General features: G+C 37.2%; 1 protein-coding gene across 2 annotated transcripts in view; it reads left to right on the top strand.

Moving 5' to 3' along the window:
• Positions 1 to 17,600, top strand: part of PDE4D (phosphodiesterase 4D, cAMP-specific) — a 370,935-nt gene that overhangs the window by 146,494 nt on the left and 206,841 nt on the right. The window contains exon 1 of one of the 2 annotated variants that reach the window (XM_009894269.1): positions 7,345 to 7,469. The exons of the other annotated variant lie outside the window; for it this stretch is intronic. Coding sequence (XP_009892571.1) covers positions 7,345 to 7,469 — 125 coding nt within the window. Of the gene's footprint in view, positions 1 to 7,344; positions 7,470 to 17,600 lie in introns of those variants that run through there. 2 annotated transcript variants of the gene reach the window in all.

The following is a 17,600-nucleotide window of genomic DNA, read 5'->3' as shown; positions in this document are numbered from 1 at the left end:
CTCTTCCAATTAACAAGTTGAATCAGTTCACCAAGATGAGCACCCTAGCGAACACAGCAAAAGCAGTGTGTCACCAAGAGCAAAAGGGAGGCCGGCATGCAGCTCTGCTGTACGTCTGCTTACGTACCCTCAGCTTTATCCACACTCAGCTCTGGGGGGTTGCTGTAACTTAAAGACTACTGGAAGACACTCAGGAGCTTAAGAGTGATTCTAATTGAAAGATAAGGAAAAGATATTTAAGGTCTGATTCCTAAAGAAACCCTTAAGTATTTAGAGTGGTGGATCATATTAAACAGCATTGTAAACAGGACTGGGAAAATTCCTAAGAGCAGGAAGAAGTCAGCTTGGCAGGAGCAGCATCAAGCTCTGTACCATAATTATGCTACATCAGCCTTTTTTAGAGCAAAAGTTCCTCCTTTTTCTTAGACAATGTAGAACTTAAGATTCCTTTGCCTTCAGGAAAGGGTATCACTACAGATTTTTTTTCATCAGTTAGACTGAGCTGAAGATGTCCATCTCTTTCTTTCATGGACGATTTGTGTGGAGCATCAGAGCCATGTGGACAATATTTTTGGGGTTTTTTTATTTGGTTTTGTTTTTAAAGGAAGGTTTCAAGACAGCCTGGTCATATCATGTTGGAAAGAGATAATGAATACTACTAGACCAATACTGTACATTTTCAAATGGCATAGAGTATGGAGGTCAACTTATACAGAGGAGAGATATCTACTCTTTGCAGTGTTTCTAAGGGAGTCAGAAAATCTTGATAACAACAGTGTTAAAGAGGACAGCATAGTTCTTTTACTTTGATTTATTCATTCAGTTATTAATTAAACAACCAATAAAAGTTGAAAATTAACCAGAAATTATAACCTTTGTAAACTGACAATTTCTAATGGAAAATGTCTTTCTTGAAAATTAGTTGTCAGTGGAAACCTGTAATGGGATACACAGTCTTTCACCTGTACATTGTAAATTTTAATTTAGCCCTGATGAATAGTGTGCAAATACATGATACATGTTTGGTTTTGGCAAAATAAGAAATAAATCCGTGGAAGGTGATATCACATTAAAAGAACACAGGTATATACCTAAGAAATGGATTCAGAAATTAGTTGATTATTAACCTGGACAGAATATACAAATTGAATCCTAAACGGCCAAATTGGTAGTCAGTATGCTACAGAAGTAATGCATATTAACAGCACCTAACATTTCTAAAATGTCTTTATTTTGCCTATTCAATAAACAACGTTGGCATTGCTACCTTGCTATTCTAAATATAGTAGTAGCAGCTGATGTTCAAGGAAGATGTTCATTTGGAGAGATGAATAAACAGAATTGTTCTGCTGTGTAACTACAGCAGTATGTCATTAATGTTTTTTAATGAGTAACATTATATACAGTGACACTGACTGTCTATGGTTGGAGACAGGATTTAATAAGAACTCTTGATTTTTTAATTGCTTCCATTTATCAGCTACTTTATGCCCTTAAATAATTTTTCTGTCAGAACAATATGATTATTTTTTTCAACGTGATTATTGAAATAATCTTTCTGGCTTTATCATTAGTATATATGCCAAATAAATTGTAGGCTGCTTAGCCAGTGTTGCAAATGGGGCACTGCGCTGAATGAACCCGGTGTGGCTGTTCTAATGGCTTTATGATAGGTAAGGGAGAGAACAGAAAGTCTTCATGAAAAGTTCTCTGGGGTATTTAATGAAATAAAGGGAAGAAAAATTTGTAGGAAGCAAATAAAAAAAGAGTCTTCAAGAGCAGCAGTATGAAGTCCCATGTTTCAAAAGCAAAAGTGTGTATTGGCAGAGTTAAAAGAGTGTATGTTAAAAACAGATTCATCTTTGTAAGGCAAATACAAGGCTAGAGTATGGCAAAACATTACAAAGTTAAGCCAAGCATACGCCATTAGTGAATATTTGTCTCACACCTTTGAACCTGGGGTCTTTTCCGGCATGTATGTTTGACACGTAGTATAGAAAACCATTTTTGTAACATATGTAACAGATGGACTCATAATATGTCTATGGAAATTGTGCAGTGGTGTAAGTAAGAGCTTGTTCACAACTTTATTATACGACCCTTATGTTAGGGATTTTTGTTTGTGTTTTTGTTTTGGCTAACACTTCTTGAGACACATGGCATACTTTCTCAGATCATCAAGGGAGGTGATTCTGCCCCTCTACTCTACTCTCGTGAGACCCCACCTGGAGTACTGCATCCAGCTCTGGAGTCCTCAACATAAGAAGGACATGGACCTGCTGGAGTGTGTCCAGAGGAGAGCCACGAGGATGATCCGAGGGCTGGAGCACCTCTCCTATGAGGAGAGGCTGAGAGAGTTGGGGCTGTTCAGCCTGGAGAAGAGAAGGCTCCAGGGAGATCTTATTGCGGCCTTCCAGTACCTAAAGGGGGCCTACAGGAGAGCTGGGGAAGGACTTTTTACTAGGGCATGGAGTGATAGGACGAGGGGGAATGGCTTTAAACTGGAAGAGGGCAGGTTTAGATTAAACATTACGAAGAAGTTTTTCACTTTAAGGGTGGTGAAGCACTGGAACAGGTTGCCCAGAGAGGTTGTTGAGGCCCCATCCCTGGAGGTGTTCAAGGCCAGGCTGGATGGGGCCCTGGGCAAGCTGATCTAGTGGGAGGTGTACCTGTCTATGGCAGGGGAGTTGGAACTTGATGATTTTCAAGGGCCTTTCCAACCTAAACCATTTTATGATTCTGTGATTCTATGAACATTGTCAGTCCGAGTACATTCAGCACTTAATAAAAATATATGAGCAAATTTTTGGACAATACCTGCAGAAATCTTCTCTATAAGTAAATCAGTGGTACTTTTTTGAAGAATGTAACCCTCTAAAAGATAGGAAGGACAATCAAATATTCATCACCCATGAGAGAAGAATTGAAGTAACACACATTCTCTGATTTTGTTTTTGCTCACCTGCTGAGAGGCGAATAGTTGCCAGTATTCAGCAGTCAGGGAATGTTCAAAAGCAAGATTTAGAAGAGTGAGTTAAACAAATAAATATATATAAAGGGGAAATCCTCAAAACAATTAAAAGGGAGTAAAGCTTTGTGCTATCTATGAATATAAAAAAAAGAAGGTTCTTCACTATTTCTGTATTCTGGACTGACCATATCTTCATCAGAAAAAATTTTCATATGTTGCCAAACAATTTTCATGTAATCTGTCAATTTTCTATCATTCAGAATATTTCTGAGAAGAAATTCCCGTCATGAGAAAAAAGGTCTAGTTAGTAGAGGAACTGACAGAATATAGATCATGAAAAATCTTTTCATATGCTTGGGCTGTGATTGTGAGGAACTACTGATTATTTCTTAAAATGTTCTGTAGTCAAGGGAAGCCTATGACATTGGGTGAGGCCATCTAGTCTCAATAGCAGTGTAATCTACTAGCAGTAATAAGAGTTAAAATCTTACATAAAGTGTCTCAAACAACAAGAGAATATTTTCACAATTATTTTTTGATATCTGGCTATTTCCTGGTGACAAACACAAATCAAACTAATTTTTCAAAGCTTTGCAGACATTGTAAAAATTTGATGCAGACAATATTCATACATATATACCATGTCCCACAATGAATGGAGTTCCTTAAAATACACAGTGGTAGTCTTCTCTTTTTCACTGGGGTTTGGGTATATGAATAAAGGATAATAAAGATGTAGCTGTTTGTAAAGTTCAACATTTAAAAAAGAAAACATGTTGAAAAACTATTTATAAAACCAGTAGTTGGGAAGATGTTTAAGTAACATTCTAATCTTAAATTATGTTATGGACATAAGCTATAATTAAAGTTTCATTTTTGCCAAGTGTTTTAAAATACCTTTAATTAAGCTGTGTGACAACTCAAAATTTCAAAAATCCCCCCGCAAAGGGAAATCTCAGATGGATTAATTTTACACTGACTTGAATATTTCATATTGAGAAATGTAAGATACATATTTCACTTAAATTTTGACTTTCGAGTATTTTTTATATTGTAAATACTTTAAGGTAAACCACATCTTAGTGAAAAATTTAGATTGCTCTTAAAATATCAAAATTAAGCATTTTTAATTTTTCTGCTGAAATTCCATAAAATTCAATCCAATATCTAAATAAGTTTGCTATATCCTGGTGCTATACTGTTCTATTGAAATTTTTCTGGTTGATAATGATTTGGATATGGTCTAATTACGTGCACACATGCAATTTCTCAAACATTATGTCAAAGTAAGTTCACATTTTCTGGCTGCATACTTTAAAAAGGTACTAAAGCTGAACACATGTTTAGGGTATAGTTTTCAAAGATTCATACTTCCCTGAGGAAAAAAGAGCTCTCTGTTAAAAGCCAAGTTCCACTGGACATAATTGATGTCAGCGAGACTTCAAAATTAGAATAGCTCCATACTTAAAACCTGCCAAAAAAAAGGTAAAAATAGTCATGCCCAGTGGGCGTTCCAGACATGTGGGAAGTGCTTTGCAGTTGGCACAAAATCGCAGCTGACGTGTGACCACGATGGAAAGACACCATTTGCCATAAATTTCCCAGTAAATCATCATTGCCTCTGAAGAGGGGAACGTTGCTGGGAGGGAGATTGGAGCCTCCCAGCTCCTCCAGCTGATGGCTGCTGGGGGCTGCCCAGTGAATGCACTGGTTGGGGCACAGGCATCAACAGTGCAACAGAGAATTTACCAACACAGCATGGCTACTGAAGTGCTGCATGCTTTAACTCCTTCCCTGGAGAAGAATCTTCAATGCATTGATTAAGTCAATTTTTGTATCTAGACCAAATATTTCCAGTGGTGTGTATGTACCCATTATGAAATGGAAAGAAGCTATTCCACCTCATTAACAAGGAAGAATCTGTTCTATATATAGAAATACTGCTTTACAGCTGTCTTTAGTTGCAGTTTAAAAAAACCCAGCAAAACAAAACAGAATCACAACCAAGAAAAAATCCTCTTTGTTTGAATTTAATCTGATTATTGTTAAATGATTGTTAAATTTCCCTGCCTTTCTTACTTTTTTTTCTTTCTTTTTTCTTTCTTAACTAAATTAAAAAAGCTAAAGGTTGAGGGCTGTTTGCTTTTTAGGTTTTTCTTTTCATAATAGCTGTATTTACAAGTTAGAGAATTGCTACTTGGGGCTTAGATTAGACTAATTTATTCATTTTAGCTTTCTGTTGTACAAAGCTGAATTAATTTCTAAAGGATTTTTAACTGCTGATACCTTATACCCTAAATAGAATCAGATGTAGCCTTATTATTATTGTCACATTAAAAAGACTGATTCAGATTCTCAGGTGTCCTCACTTCAGTCGTTTTCACCTTTTTGAGAGTATGCACCCATCTTTCCTTAGAGCGGCTCTTAATGCAATATAAAGTTTAGCTAACTTGAACTCAATCTTACAAGAGCTGTACATGCAAAATTATACTTCAGTTATACAGACGCAAACATTTCAGGACTCGAATAGTTAGAACAACCTAAAAAAGGCTCATCTGTTACACTGGTTAGATGCAAGGAACGGGTAAAGCATAGATGACTGTCCACCTTTTGCCAGACGTTTTTGTCACTTAACAAAGTCCTACAAGGACTTTGACACCCGCTAAAGGTACAGGACAAATTGCTTCTGTTCCCAGCAAGGCACTGGGGGTGGCAGCACACGGAGCAGCCCTATTGCAGTTGCAGCCCCGGAGCACCAGTCCAGTTCAAAATCAGTCACTGGTTACTTCTGACCTGAGAATTAGTTACATTTATTCCCAGATCAGACTTTTCAAAGACAGAACTACGGTGGGTTTTTTTTGTCTCTTCAAATCTACAAAGCGAATCGAGTAAGAGGTGAACGAACATATGTGCCCAGAGCTTAGCATCTGAGGTTTTTTTGGCACATCGTGCAGGAACCTCTCCTTCCAGTTCATTTTAGCAGTGCCCAGGGGAGGCAGCCTGATGCCCATTCTGTTGGGTGTCCCTCCTACTTGTGTGCTTTTGCTGAGGCGTCACGGACAAGTTGTTGCTGCTCGCTTCTTTTTCCTTCTCCAGTGCTCTGTCTTGGGAAAGGTAAATGTTGCCACCCTGGATGGAGCCAGGCAGAGGGTATTCCCCTTTCGGGAACACTCCCCCATCCATTGTTTTTGCAAGGAGCCTTATCTTTCTTTTTGTCCTGTTTCCTGTTGGGGTTCCACCTTTGCAGCCTCCTTTGATTTAATTCCAGCAATTCAAGAAGATTAATATTAGCCAGATAGATTTAGGTGCATATAATATTTATGTATTATACACACAAAATCCCACCAGTTTATCAGTTCTCCGTGATAGAGCTTTTTCTGTCCTGAATGTAAATATCCTTTGTATCCCTCAAATTCTCATGCTACAATGTAAAATGCACTTCATGATTTGTTTGTCTGTGAAAGCGGCACTGAAGTACTACTTTTCTGCTTTTTGTAGTTGGGACCTCTTAGGAGTATTGCACAGAGGCTGAGATAGCGGAGGTCAAGTGGAGGCACTTTCATAAATAAAGGCAATCCCACAGATAATTAGTTGAATGTATAAAAACCCCACAGTGTCTTTTGTAATAAGGGAAAACAATGTAATATGGGAAAACTATGTAATATATTGCTGTTGATTGAAGGCAGGGTAAGTTCTTATATGAGGTTATGCATGCGTTTTGTTACTTTGTGTTAGAGAAGAATGTGCTGCTATGCAATAAGAAACATAACACAGAATATAAAACTTCATAAAATAGATCCTAAAATATATGATCATTTTTTTGTGTTTATAGAGATTAAATCCTGAAACCATTTGTATAACAAATCTAATCATTCTGAGCTCATACCATGAATCTGAAAAGTTATTCAACCTTTTCAAATGTACCAGAGGGTGGATCCTCCTCCTCCTCCCGCAGCGATCTTTAGATACACGCCAAAGTATGTCTCCTGGCCAATTCAGGCTGTGGCTTTTTTAGGCATTGGTCTTAACTGATTAAGCTGTGTTTACAGCCTGTCTCCACCAAAAAAAAAAAAAAAGATTAAGATTAGTGCCCAGGGCTGGGGGAAACTGTTCCTGAGAGGCTTTCCGCGTTATCTGCTTAATCAGTAATTGGTTGGAGTATGACTGGGTGGAAATAAGCAGCCAGCTTCCTGCATCCAGCAGGGTGGCAGCCGCGGCTGAGGCGAGCAGCATTTGCTTTCCAGGCACAGGAGTGTTTGGCTGCTTTGGAACAGCATAGTTCAATGAAGTTGACTATGTAGCGTTTTGTTCCTGGTTCTCCCAGGAATGCATCTTTTTGACTGTTAGTCTTATGCTGCTTCTGTTGGGATAAAATGAGTTTACCGTCTAGCTGTGAGCACCTGAGTCTGGAGAAGGTGGCGAGATTCCGGAGTGCTTACATTCACGGATCGCCTTATGCTATTAACAAGCCAATTGATATTAAACAGCAAAGGAGACGGTATGAGACTTTATTATTCTTCAGCAAAGTGTTTGCCTTGTGTGCAGCTTGCTGCCTGTAATCCTTCTGTGCTTCGGTGTAGAGAAAAGGGGAGAAGGGGCATGCTATAAAAAAATATCTCACTGTGTTTGTATTCAATATTGAACTGTGGAAGAGAAGAGTAGTGAAAAAAGGAAAAAATACGATACCAGGTAACAGCAATAAATATAGCAGCACAAAGTTATGTTTGTTTTACACAAAGATAGGAATGATATATTCAGCATATTTACCATTTGGACAAGACAGGACCGTGCAGTTACAAACAGACACTTTTTCAGGGGAGAAATTTTACTTAGTTGTTAAATACAAGTAAACTAGGGCTATTGTCTCTAAATGTCAAGCAAAAATATACTAGGAGTTAGATTACTCACAAATTATTTCTTAATCCTATTTGTCATATTATGCATTATATGGATTTTTTTTATCTTTTTATCTGAAATATGTTTGTTTCATATTTTAGCAAACTAGCTGAAAATGCCTTTTCCATGTTGTTCAGTGGGCAGAATTTCTTTCTCTTCAGATTTATCACACTGTGCCATGAAGAGAAACTTCCTTTATGAATGGAATTGAAAGACTTACTGAAACTCCGTGGATAAAAAAATCAATCATCTCCCTTGATTTTGTCGTAGTGGAAAAAACAGATGTGAAGTTCCCTGTGGGATCAGAGAACTGCTGGTATCTGGTTATTGTTTTAGCAGAGGCTCTTTTGAGTAAAATATAAACTAGGGGATTCTAAAAAAAGTTACCTTAAGAAAAACAATCTTTTATTTCAGTTGCCTTCCCAAAAGTCGTTTCAGGTTAAATCAATATTTATAACCTGAAGTCCTTCATGTGCCTATACGATACAGAATACTTTGTATTGAAATGACAAAGTTATATATAGATTTTAAATACAAAAAGCCAAAGTTTAACATGGACAATGAAAAATCTTATCTGAAAACTTAAATGAAAACCTTTCTCCAGTTTCCAAAAAAATCATGCCTTTCCACAATATTTTTGATAATGTAATTTAAAAATAATACTCTGTTAAAAAAGGTAATCAGACTAATAGGAAAATTTTTAGTACTATTTCAAGAAAACTTCCGATTTTAACATGTTAGGGAATTGCTTTATTGATTTAATGTAAGATGCTTAGAGAGCTCCATGATTTCTCTGCAAAATCTGCTTTCCTCTTCAATATACTGTTAATTGTTCATAGTTTGAAAAATCAGTGTAATACTTAACTTTTCCCCTGTCCTAAGATAATGTAAGGCTATATTAAAGCCTGAATTTTGTTTTTTGGTGTTAGAAGGGCATGTTTCTCTGTTCTGTAAATGATTTGCCACCATGTAGACTCCAGTCTTTGATGAGTACATGTCAATATAACTTCATCAGAACTGGTAGGCATATTGGGGAGAAAAAAAAAAGTGAAATTCAAATGCTGTTGTACAAATTCATAACTTGATTTTACCACCAGTGATTCATTTGTGTGTGTGAGCCAGAGAAATTTCCTCTATTATACTGTCATAACAATGGGGAATGTATTCCCATCTCTGCTGCCTTTGAAGAATAGTGAGGCTGGTGCTGGCATCTGCTGAATACGATGTGATACATCTGTCCATCTTCATCTCCAAGACATTTCTAAGGCATCACATTAATCTGAGGCCACTGTACTAGCTGTCTTTCAGAAAGAAGATTCTCTCTTGCTTAATAAGTATTCTAGTTAAGATTTTAACCTCTTTTATGGTTGATGTAACACTTAAATCTCAGGGTTTTTATAAAAGAAGTTGATGCATTGCGTGGCTGTGCATTCTTCTCCTTTTTTTATGCAAGCTCAAACCCAAATCAGTAAAAAACCAATAATTAAAAGTATTATTAGGAATTGAAGCTCTTCCACATGCCAAGCAGTTTCATTGCTCTTTACCATTTGTTTCACTTTCCTTAGAAAATTCAGGAAAGCAACGGTGCAAGATTGTATGTACACCATGCAGCTGGAACTCCTTGCTGTCTTTTTCGGGGAGAAGAAGAGATGCTACACACAAGTTATTTTCAAATATACAGAAAATGTTCATATGTCATATTTTTCAGTGCGCTAGTTTAGGGCAGAACTTGCAAAAAATAGTAGGTGAAGAATTTCTAAGCAGAATATAATTATTATTTTTGCGGTGCCAGATATTCTTTAGGAGCTCTTGAGAGAGTATAACTCATAACTAAAATATTTTGAAGGACTAAGGTTAATAGGAGTATTCATATATCAGAAATGAAAGAAATGGAACTTCAGAGCCAGAACCTGAATTAGACTATGCAATATTTAAGATGACTGGGTCATTAAGAAAATGCCTACCTCCTAATACACCAGTTCAGTCTTCCTGAATGTAGATTTGCAACTAGATGTTTTGTGGCTAGTAGAAGAAAACACAGATTTCACTGTCTGGGAGGAGTGTGGATGGAAGGAATTTTAAGGGAATTATTTGCCATTGGGCAGCATTCATTTATTTTTGCTTTTGGAAGGTGTATGAGATACTAGAGTTTCTCTCAAAGATCTCACTATTTGAGTTATTTAATGTGCAGGAAGTTTCTCAGCTGGCTTTGATTTTGTCATCAATGCAGGATGTTATCAAGGCTTGGGGAAGTAATTGCATCTTTCATAACCAAATACAACAGGTGCCAGGTTGTAGAGTCAGGACTAGGAATTGTTTTGGTAACTGTAGGTTTCTTTTTAGGAAAAAAAAACAAAACCAAAAAATCATATTTGCACATGTAAACAGTCTACACACACACACACACACACACACACACACTCTTTGAAATGTTGTCATGCTTGTTGTCATGGCTGTTACCAAAACTGAGACAAGCATTTCTATATTTTAATAGTGCTAGTTGGATATTTCCCAGTGTTTTTTGAAAGTGAAAACTTTTTACAGAACTGCATGACACTAAATTGGAGATTTTTGAACCGATAATTCTGTTTTGTCTTTAGGAAGAAATGAGTCAAATTTCTGTTTCAAAGGAGATTTTTGGGTTTAGATTTTTATATCATAAGGCTTCCAAAGGCTAATAGAAAACACTAAATAAAAAGAAACATTTCAGCTTTTTAATACCAAATGCATTTCAATTAACCTGAAATGCCTTTTAAAATTTTGGATCACTTGAAATTTCCGTTCTGCATTAGGATTCTGTTCTGCAATAAGATGACATTTCAGAATTGCAATACTACCAGTCAAAGCAAGATGAGTGTTTCTCACATAGCCTGCATCTGAGTACAAGTGAGGTTTTTTGTCAAATTGCCAAGGTAGTCATCATTTTTTAATGGTATCCATGGAAATGTTTCAATTTCAATGACACAGTGGTGGGAGTTAGGACTTGGACAAATGTTCATGTATTACTTGTATCTTCATGTCCATAAAAGCAGAACATAACAGTCTGATCCCCAATGTATGGTGAACCATGCTGCAAGGCACATAGTGTTCCAAGAAGGAATTGATTTGATTGGAAACTAATTGGTGCGGGAAAAAGTCATTTGTTTTAATTGAGATATAAAGGATGCCTTGCTTTTTCTTCTATTGAAAAAAGGATACAGAGGAAAATTATATCCTATATGCAGGGGGAAACTTTTTTTAAAAAAAATATAGTATATTATATATCATTATATATCACAACTCGCAGTACTTAGTTGAACTGGCAGAGCTGGAAGTGACAATGTAATGAGCACTTGGTTAGCCTGATATTGATATAAAACTTGCTTATTAAAATCCAGGTTTTAATGGTTCCTCAGCTGTGGCTTAAGCTGACCCGTAATAGGGAGCTGCCTAACTATTGAGTGTATTTCTCTTCCGTTCTCTGTTTGATGTGAGCAACTTCATTTCACAAGCAGGTTGTGCATTGTAATGTCTTAATACTCATCCTCTGTTCCACCTGAAATGCTCTCTAAAACATGCTTTTTGTTTCATTTCAGTGTCATTTCAAAGCATGTTGTTTCATCATATGAAAACTGTATCATGTAACTTCAGTTTGCCTTGTTCTAAATCTCAATTGGGGAGATTATTTTGGAAATAATAACTTTCTACACTTACAGGGTGCTTGTAATAAATGCTGCTTTAGTAAGTGATAGTGTTTTCAAATCAGCGTGTATCATGCTATAGTGGCATACTGAGAAAGATGCTCAGCTGACTCGCGAAACTGTTCCTCATGGCAAAATTCCCATTCGCTTTCCTACCTCATCCGCCATCGTCATGGATAGTGTTTAGCTGGTTTCAGACCTTGCTTCTTATCTCCTGACCTTTCAGTATACTACCTTGCAATTTCTGTCCCTTTTGTCCTCTCCCTAATATGTGATCTTTTTGTGGGCAAAGTGCCTGAAATAATTTGCTTATTGCCCATGCTCTTCTTCACAGTTTCTGTGAAACACACATTCTTTCCCACTGTGAATATCAGGTGATCTCAAGTGTCCTGACCTGCCCCCCTCTTACGTCCCTGCAATATAAATTACCGTGTGGAGGCTATTAAAGTCCTTTGTATTTATGTGGTTTATTTGCCTCTTGTTTGTGACCAGTACTGACATAGACTTTGAATAATAATTTATTAAGGACATGTATTTTATAGCCAATTTCCAACAGTAGAATTATTAATTTTTTTTCTTAACATTAAGCCATCCATTTTATTCTTTCTGGCTTTTCTTCTCAGAGGCATGGATAAAATGTTATTACCTATCTGCTATTTAACTTGTATCATTAAAAATGTTCTTACATTAATTTTTTTTCAAATAGAAAACCATGGATGATTGACTGCTGCTGCATAGAGCTCACTGAGACTCTCATTACTGTTTTTTGTTTGTTTCTTCTTCTTTAAAAACATTGGTGCATCAGAATTGAGGCTTAAGATACCTGTGACTAAAAGAACGTGTACAGCATAGGCTGTTTTACTAGCTGGCATGCTTTTTAGTGCATGACTTTCAACTCTAATTCCCTGAGACAAATTGTAAAGTGAGAATCTTAGGGGTTTTTTAAAGTTTTTAAACCTGTTGGCCTGGAAAAAAATAATGAAAATATTACTTAAGTATGTCCAAAACAAAACCAAAAGTGAAAAAAAGCTCGTTTAATTTTTTTTTTTTCACTTAGACTGTAGGAATTTCAGTTCAGTTTTAATTACTGTATGTAATTTTTTGTTTCTCTCTTTCATTGGATTCACTTTGTAATTGGAAGAAGTTCTTCCAAAGAAGGCTTAGCTGGAGGACACTAGCAAAGTATATCTTTCACAACCTAAAAAAATGTAATAGATCTCTTTCATATGTGTTCATGTGTCTCTATATACTTCTAATAAACCATATTTTGAATATTATATGCAACGTCAGAGAAATGTATTTTTGCATGGATTTTTGTGATTTTTTTTAAGATTAAAAGGAACTGCAGTAAATATTTGCATACAATAGAGTAAAGGTAATTTTCTTAAAAAATTCAAAGTTACTTCAATTTTGTTTTGGAGAGAAGCTTCAGTAAGATTCTGAAACATAATGTAGAGATGAGGATCTCAAAGTAGAACAATAAAAGGAGTTGTCACAGGTGTCAAGAATGCTAGGCAAGTATAGACACTAAAATGATGAGTCAAATGATGAAAATACCGTCAGAGTTTATCTTAGTGTCTTTTGGTTAGTTTGTTGTTAAACAAGAGCAATTTTTTTTGGCTGTTTTGTTACTTCAGTTTTGGTGATTTTCCCCACAAGTCAGGATTACTGGAGAAACAGTATTCTTAAAAATCTGTAGTACAGCATATTATTTTATGTGTTGATTGATTTTGTTTAAAAAGAAAAAAAACAGAAGATGCTTTTGAACAAAAATTAAAAAGCAGTCTGAGCAGCATAAGCAGAATTAGCCCAAAAAAAGAAATGATGGCACTGTACGTTTTCAGAAATTACAATGACTTGCACAGTAACAAAGGGGTTTAGAAATAAAAAATCTGTTGTATGTTTTAACAAAATCTACAAGATGGTTACTATTGAGGCGTACATGGCTTGTTGCAGTTAGAATGTAGTTCATTAATCAGTTATTAAATATTATATAGTCAATAGCAATGGCTGAGGGAAAAAAAAGTGAGAACAACTAAATAAATTTTATTTTTATGAGTTTAGCATGCAAGTAGAGACTGATTTCAAACTTTCTCTCCACTGAGAGCAATGTGCTGAAACAGAGTACTGATACCATCTAAATGACCTGGCTTAGGCAACACTAAGTTTCAGGGAGACACACCAATGAATGATGGTAGATTTATGCACTCAGGGATGTGCCAGAAAAAGTAGTGAAACTCGGGAGTCTGTAATTTTGTCCTGGTAAACCACGACAAATTTCTACCAGTGAGGATCTAAAATGTTTCATTTGAGGCAATTCTGTCATAAATGAAAGGCAGCTCCTATCACTAATTTACAGTTTTATACTGTTGAGAGCCATACTTCTTAATGTCTTTAAATGACAATATCTAAGAAACTAGCTAAATAATGAGCATGTTCTATCTTTTCATGCAGTGAGATAGATCAAGAGAAATAGTGAGGGCAAACAAGGCTTCATCCTTAAAAAGTTGGGGAAAAGCTGTCTGAAGAAATCACACAGTAGTCGTCTCGATGTCTGAGGCACAGGGCTGAGTGACCACATTTCAGCTGATCTTTGGTAGCAACCCGCTAGCCTTTTGCAGTGTGAAGAAAAAATACCTTAGCTTCAATCTCTACTAGTGAGATTTGAGAGTCTGGACAGATGTGCAGTCACAAAATAAAACCAGGTAACTCAAGCTCTCTGTGCTCTCAGCCAGCTCCTCTGTTCCTAATATTGAAACAGAGATTTGATCTATTTGAGAATCAATTCCTGAACCAGCCATGGCTGGGTTTGGCCCTGTGTGTTAATTTACTTTCCAGTTTACTGGTGCAGAAATACCCTCTGCTGTTTCCAACTTTTAGCTGATTTAATATATTGCCTTTTGTCTGTCAGAAATCAAAGCTGAAATATTTTGCCTGGGGCTGGTGGTAGCCTAAAAACATGTACAACGACGGTCCTTGGGGCTTTGCAGAAGGATGGAAACTCTTTAAGCTTAGACGCATATTTGAGCCGAAGTTTTCATGCCTGGAAGGATAGTTAATGATTTATCACACAATCAATTTATATGCAACTAGCAGACAATTAAGTCAAAAAGAACCCTAACAGCCAGTGTGGATTAAGACAAATTATGTCCAACTAATGTGATAATTCTCTTTAGCAGGATAACTGGACTACTATTAGGAGAGCATTTTGTGTAACTCTAGGAAAGTTTATGGCACTGTCCCATGAGAGTCTTGCAAGCAAACTAGTTAAATGTGGTTTAGATTAAATTAGTACAAACTGAGAATGCAGCTGGTACAAATGTATTACCAGAAAATAGCAAATATTTAGTGTCAAGTAGGGTGAATTAAGTGAGCTTGTGTGAAGCACCCATTTTTTAAAGGGTAAAAAGGAGGACCCTGGGAACTACCGACCTGTCAGCATCACCTTCCTGCCTGGGAAAGCTGTGGAACAGATCCTCCTAGAAGCTATGCTAAGGCACATGGAAGAGAGGGACGTGATTGGAGGCAGCCACCATGGCTTCACCAAGGACGAGTCCTGCCTGCCCAACCTACTGGCCTTCTATGGTGGAGTGACTACATCAGTGGACAAGGGAAGAGCTACAGATGTAATCTATCTGGACTTCTGTAAGACCTTTGACAGGGTCCCCCACACCTACCTTCTCTCTGAAGCTAGGAGGTATGGTTTTGATGGGTCAACTGTTCAGTGGATGAGCAATTGCCTAGATGGTCGCATCCAGAGGGCAGTGGTCAATGGCTCAATGTCCAGATGGAGATAGGCAACAAGTGGTGTCCCTCATGGGTCCATACTGGGACCAGTACTGTTTAATATCTTCATCAATGGCGTAGACAGTGGGATTGAGTGCACCCTCAGCAAGTTGCCAATGACACCAAGCTGAGTGGTGGCATTGACATGCCTGAGGGATGGGATGCCATTCGGAGGGAGCTGGAGAAGCTCAAGAGGTGGGCCTATGCAAACCTCATGAGGTTCAACAAGGCGAAGTGCAAGGTCCTGCACATTGGTCAGGGCACCCTCAGTATCAATACAGACTGGGGGATGAAGGGACTGAGAGCAGCCCTGTCGAGAAGGACTTGGGGGCACTGGACTAGATGACCTTTAAAGGTCCCTTCCAACCCAAACTATTTCATGATTCAATGATTTAAATGATGAAATAGCAAGTGCTTGCAAAATGCATGGATGACAATCTGAGGAGGGCTCCAAAGGCATAGTGGGATAGCTGAGATCAAATGTAGAAGAAATTCAGTGCAGACAAGCACAAAGTGTTCAGAAAGGAGGAATATACTGTGTAAATATGAAGAAGTCAGTAGCTGTCTAGGCTGCTTTTAGGAGAGAACTTGTAGGTTGTGGTGAATGACAAACAATGTGGTGGTGATGTTCCTTCTCAAGCGTACCAACAGAAACAGGGTGTGGAAGGATCTCAGTGTGCTGAATATCTAGTAAAATGCCAGATTTAAATAAACATAGATAAATATGAGGTAAGGCATATGGGAAAAACAATTTGAACTTTAGGGCTCTGAACTACCAAGTTCCATTCAGGCACAAAATCTTGGTACCTAGTTCTCTGAAAACATTGTCTCATCACTCTGTAGCAGCCAAAGAAGTAAACTGTGTTAGGAATTATGAGGAAAGGAATAAGGAACAGAAAGGGAAACTTTATGTCATTATCTATAGCCATGTTATGGCTATGTTTTGGATGTTAACTGCTCTGATTTCTCTCGATTTCAAAAGCAGAGTAGTTGAAAATGCTACAGAAAAAGACAGCAAACATGATAAAAAGTATGACATTCTGAGGAATGGAGCAAAGATTGTGAGATTTCAGCCTAGTAAAAAGGACAACTGGAAAGTTTAAGAAATATTGTGAAGAATATGGCTGGGTAATGACTGCTCAGCATCTCCTTCAGAGCAATGACAAAGCACTGGTCAGAAGGAGTGGGGAGCAGTTCTGTAACAGACCAAGGGAGGCACCTCTCCATGAAACGTGTAGTTAAGCTATGGAAATCCTCATCAAAGGATATTCTGAACATTCACAGTTTAATGGGCCAAAGAAGCAATTGGACATATTAATGGAATAAATCCCCAAACTTTAACTCAGGAAGTTTTCAGTCATTAAAACATTTATTCAAACTGTATGGAATATATATATATTTATTTGCAAGAAAAGGTCATTAGTACAAATTATTTGCAAACCACAATGGTTAGAATTCACTTAATACTTACTCTGACAAATTCTATTCAGTCAGTTCTATTTCTTTAGTATGAAAAAGTATTTTAGAATATTAGAATTTGGTTAATAAAGTGTAACACACTAGAAGTTTCACCTTTTTCTTTATAATCTACAAAAAATTTGCAAAACAACAATGCAGGAGGCAGCAATGGATGTATATGTATTTGCTAATATACTTGTAGCTAGGTCTCCTAGCAGCCATGTGGTAAATAGCCAGCTTGCACTCAGAGGATGCCATCAACAGGCCACACCCCCTCGCCACTCTCTTTTTTTTCCAAATGTCTGAGGCAGAACATGGCTGGTCATGACCTCCCTACCCCTTGGTCTGTATCTAATGTGTTTGAGGGAGAAAAGGTTCAACAGCGATCATCCAGCGATCACAGCGATCACTGGGCTGAGCTGCTGACAGAGCTCTGCTTATTGTGATAATCGGAATGGGCTACAGGAATGCAGAAAGGGAAGTCAAAATATGGGATCAATGGGCAACACTTGGCATATTGGGTGACAGCAGTTATCACTCAATATGAAGCTGCATGTCGTGTTTACTATCTGATGTGATAGCTGTTGTGCCAACCATGTGGATTATTTTTAAACAGAAACCAAAATATGAAGAAAAAAAAGCATTCTGTTGTTTTCTGCATTTGAGGAAGCTAGAGGCTATATTTTTCTACAGTTGGCACTTGTTCTTCTACTTCTGTTGGTGTTACAAATCTGCCCACTTCATCCACATGACTGGGCATTATCGTATAGGAAAAGATTCCTGATACTTTTATTAACATATGGCTGTTC

Source organism: Charadrius vociferus, unplaced genomic scaffold (assembly GCF_000708025.1).
Source record: "Charadrius vociferus isolate BGI_N301 unplaced genomic scaffold, ASM70802v2 scaffold731, whole genome shotgun sequence".
Taxonomy (NCBI): Eukaryota; Metazoa; Chordata; class Aves; order Charadriiformes; family Charadriidae; genus Charadrius; species Charadrius vociferus.
The sequence above is the reverse complement of the archived record's forward strand: the minus strand, read 5'-3'. Positions and strand labels throughout refer to the sequence as shown.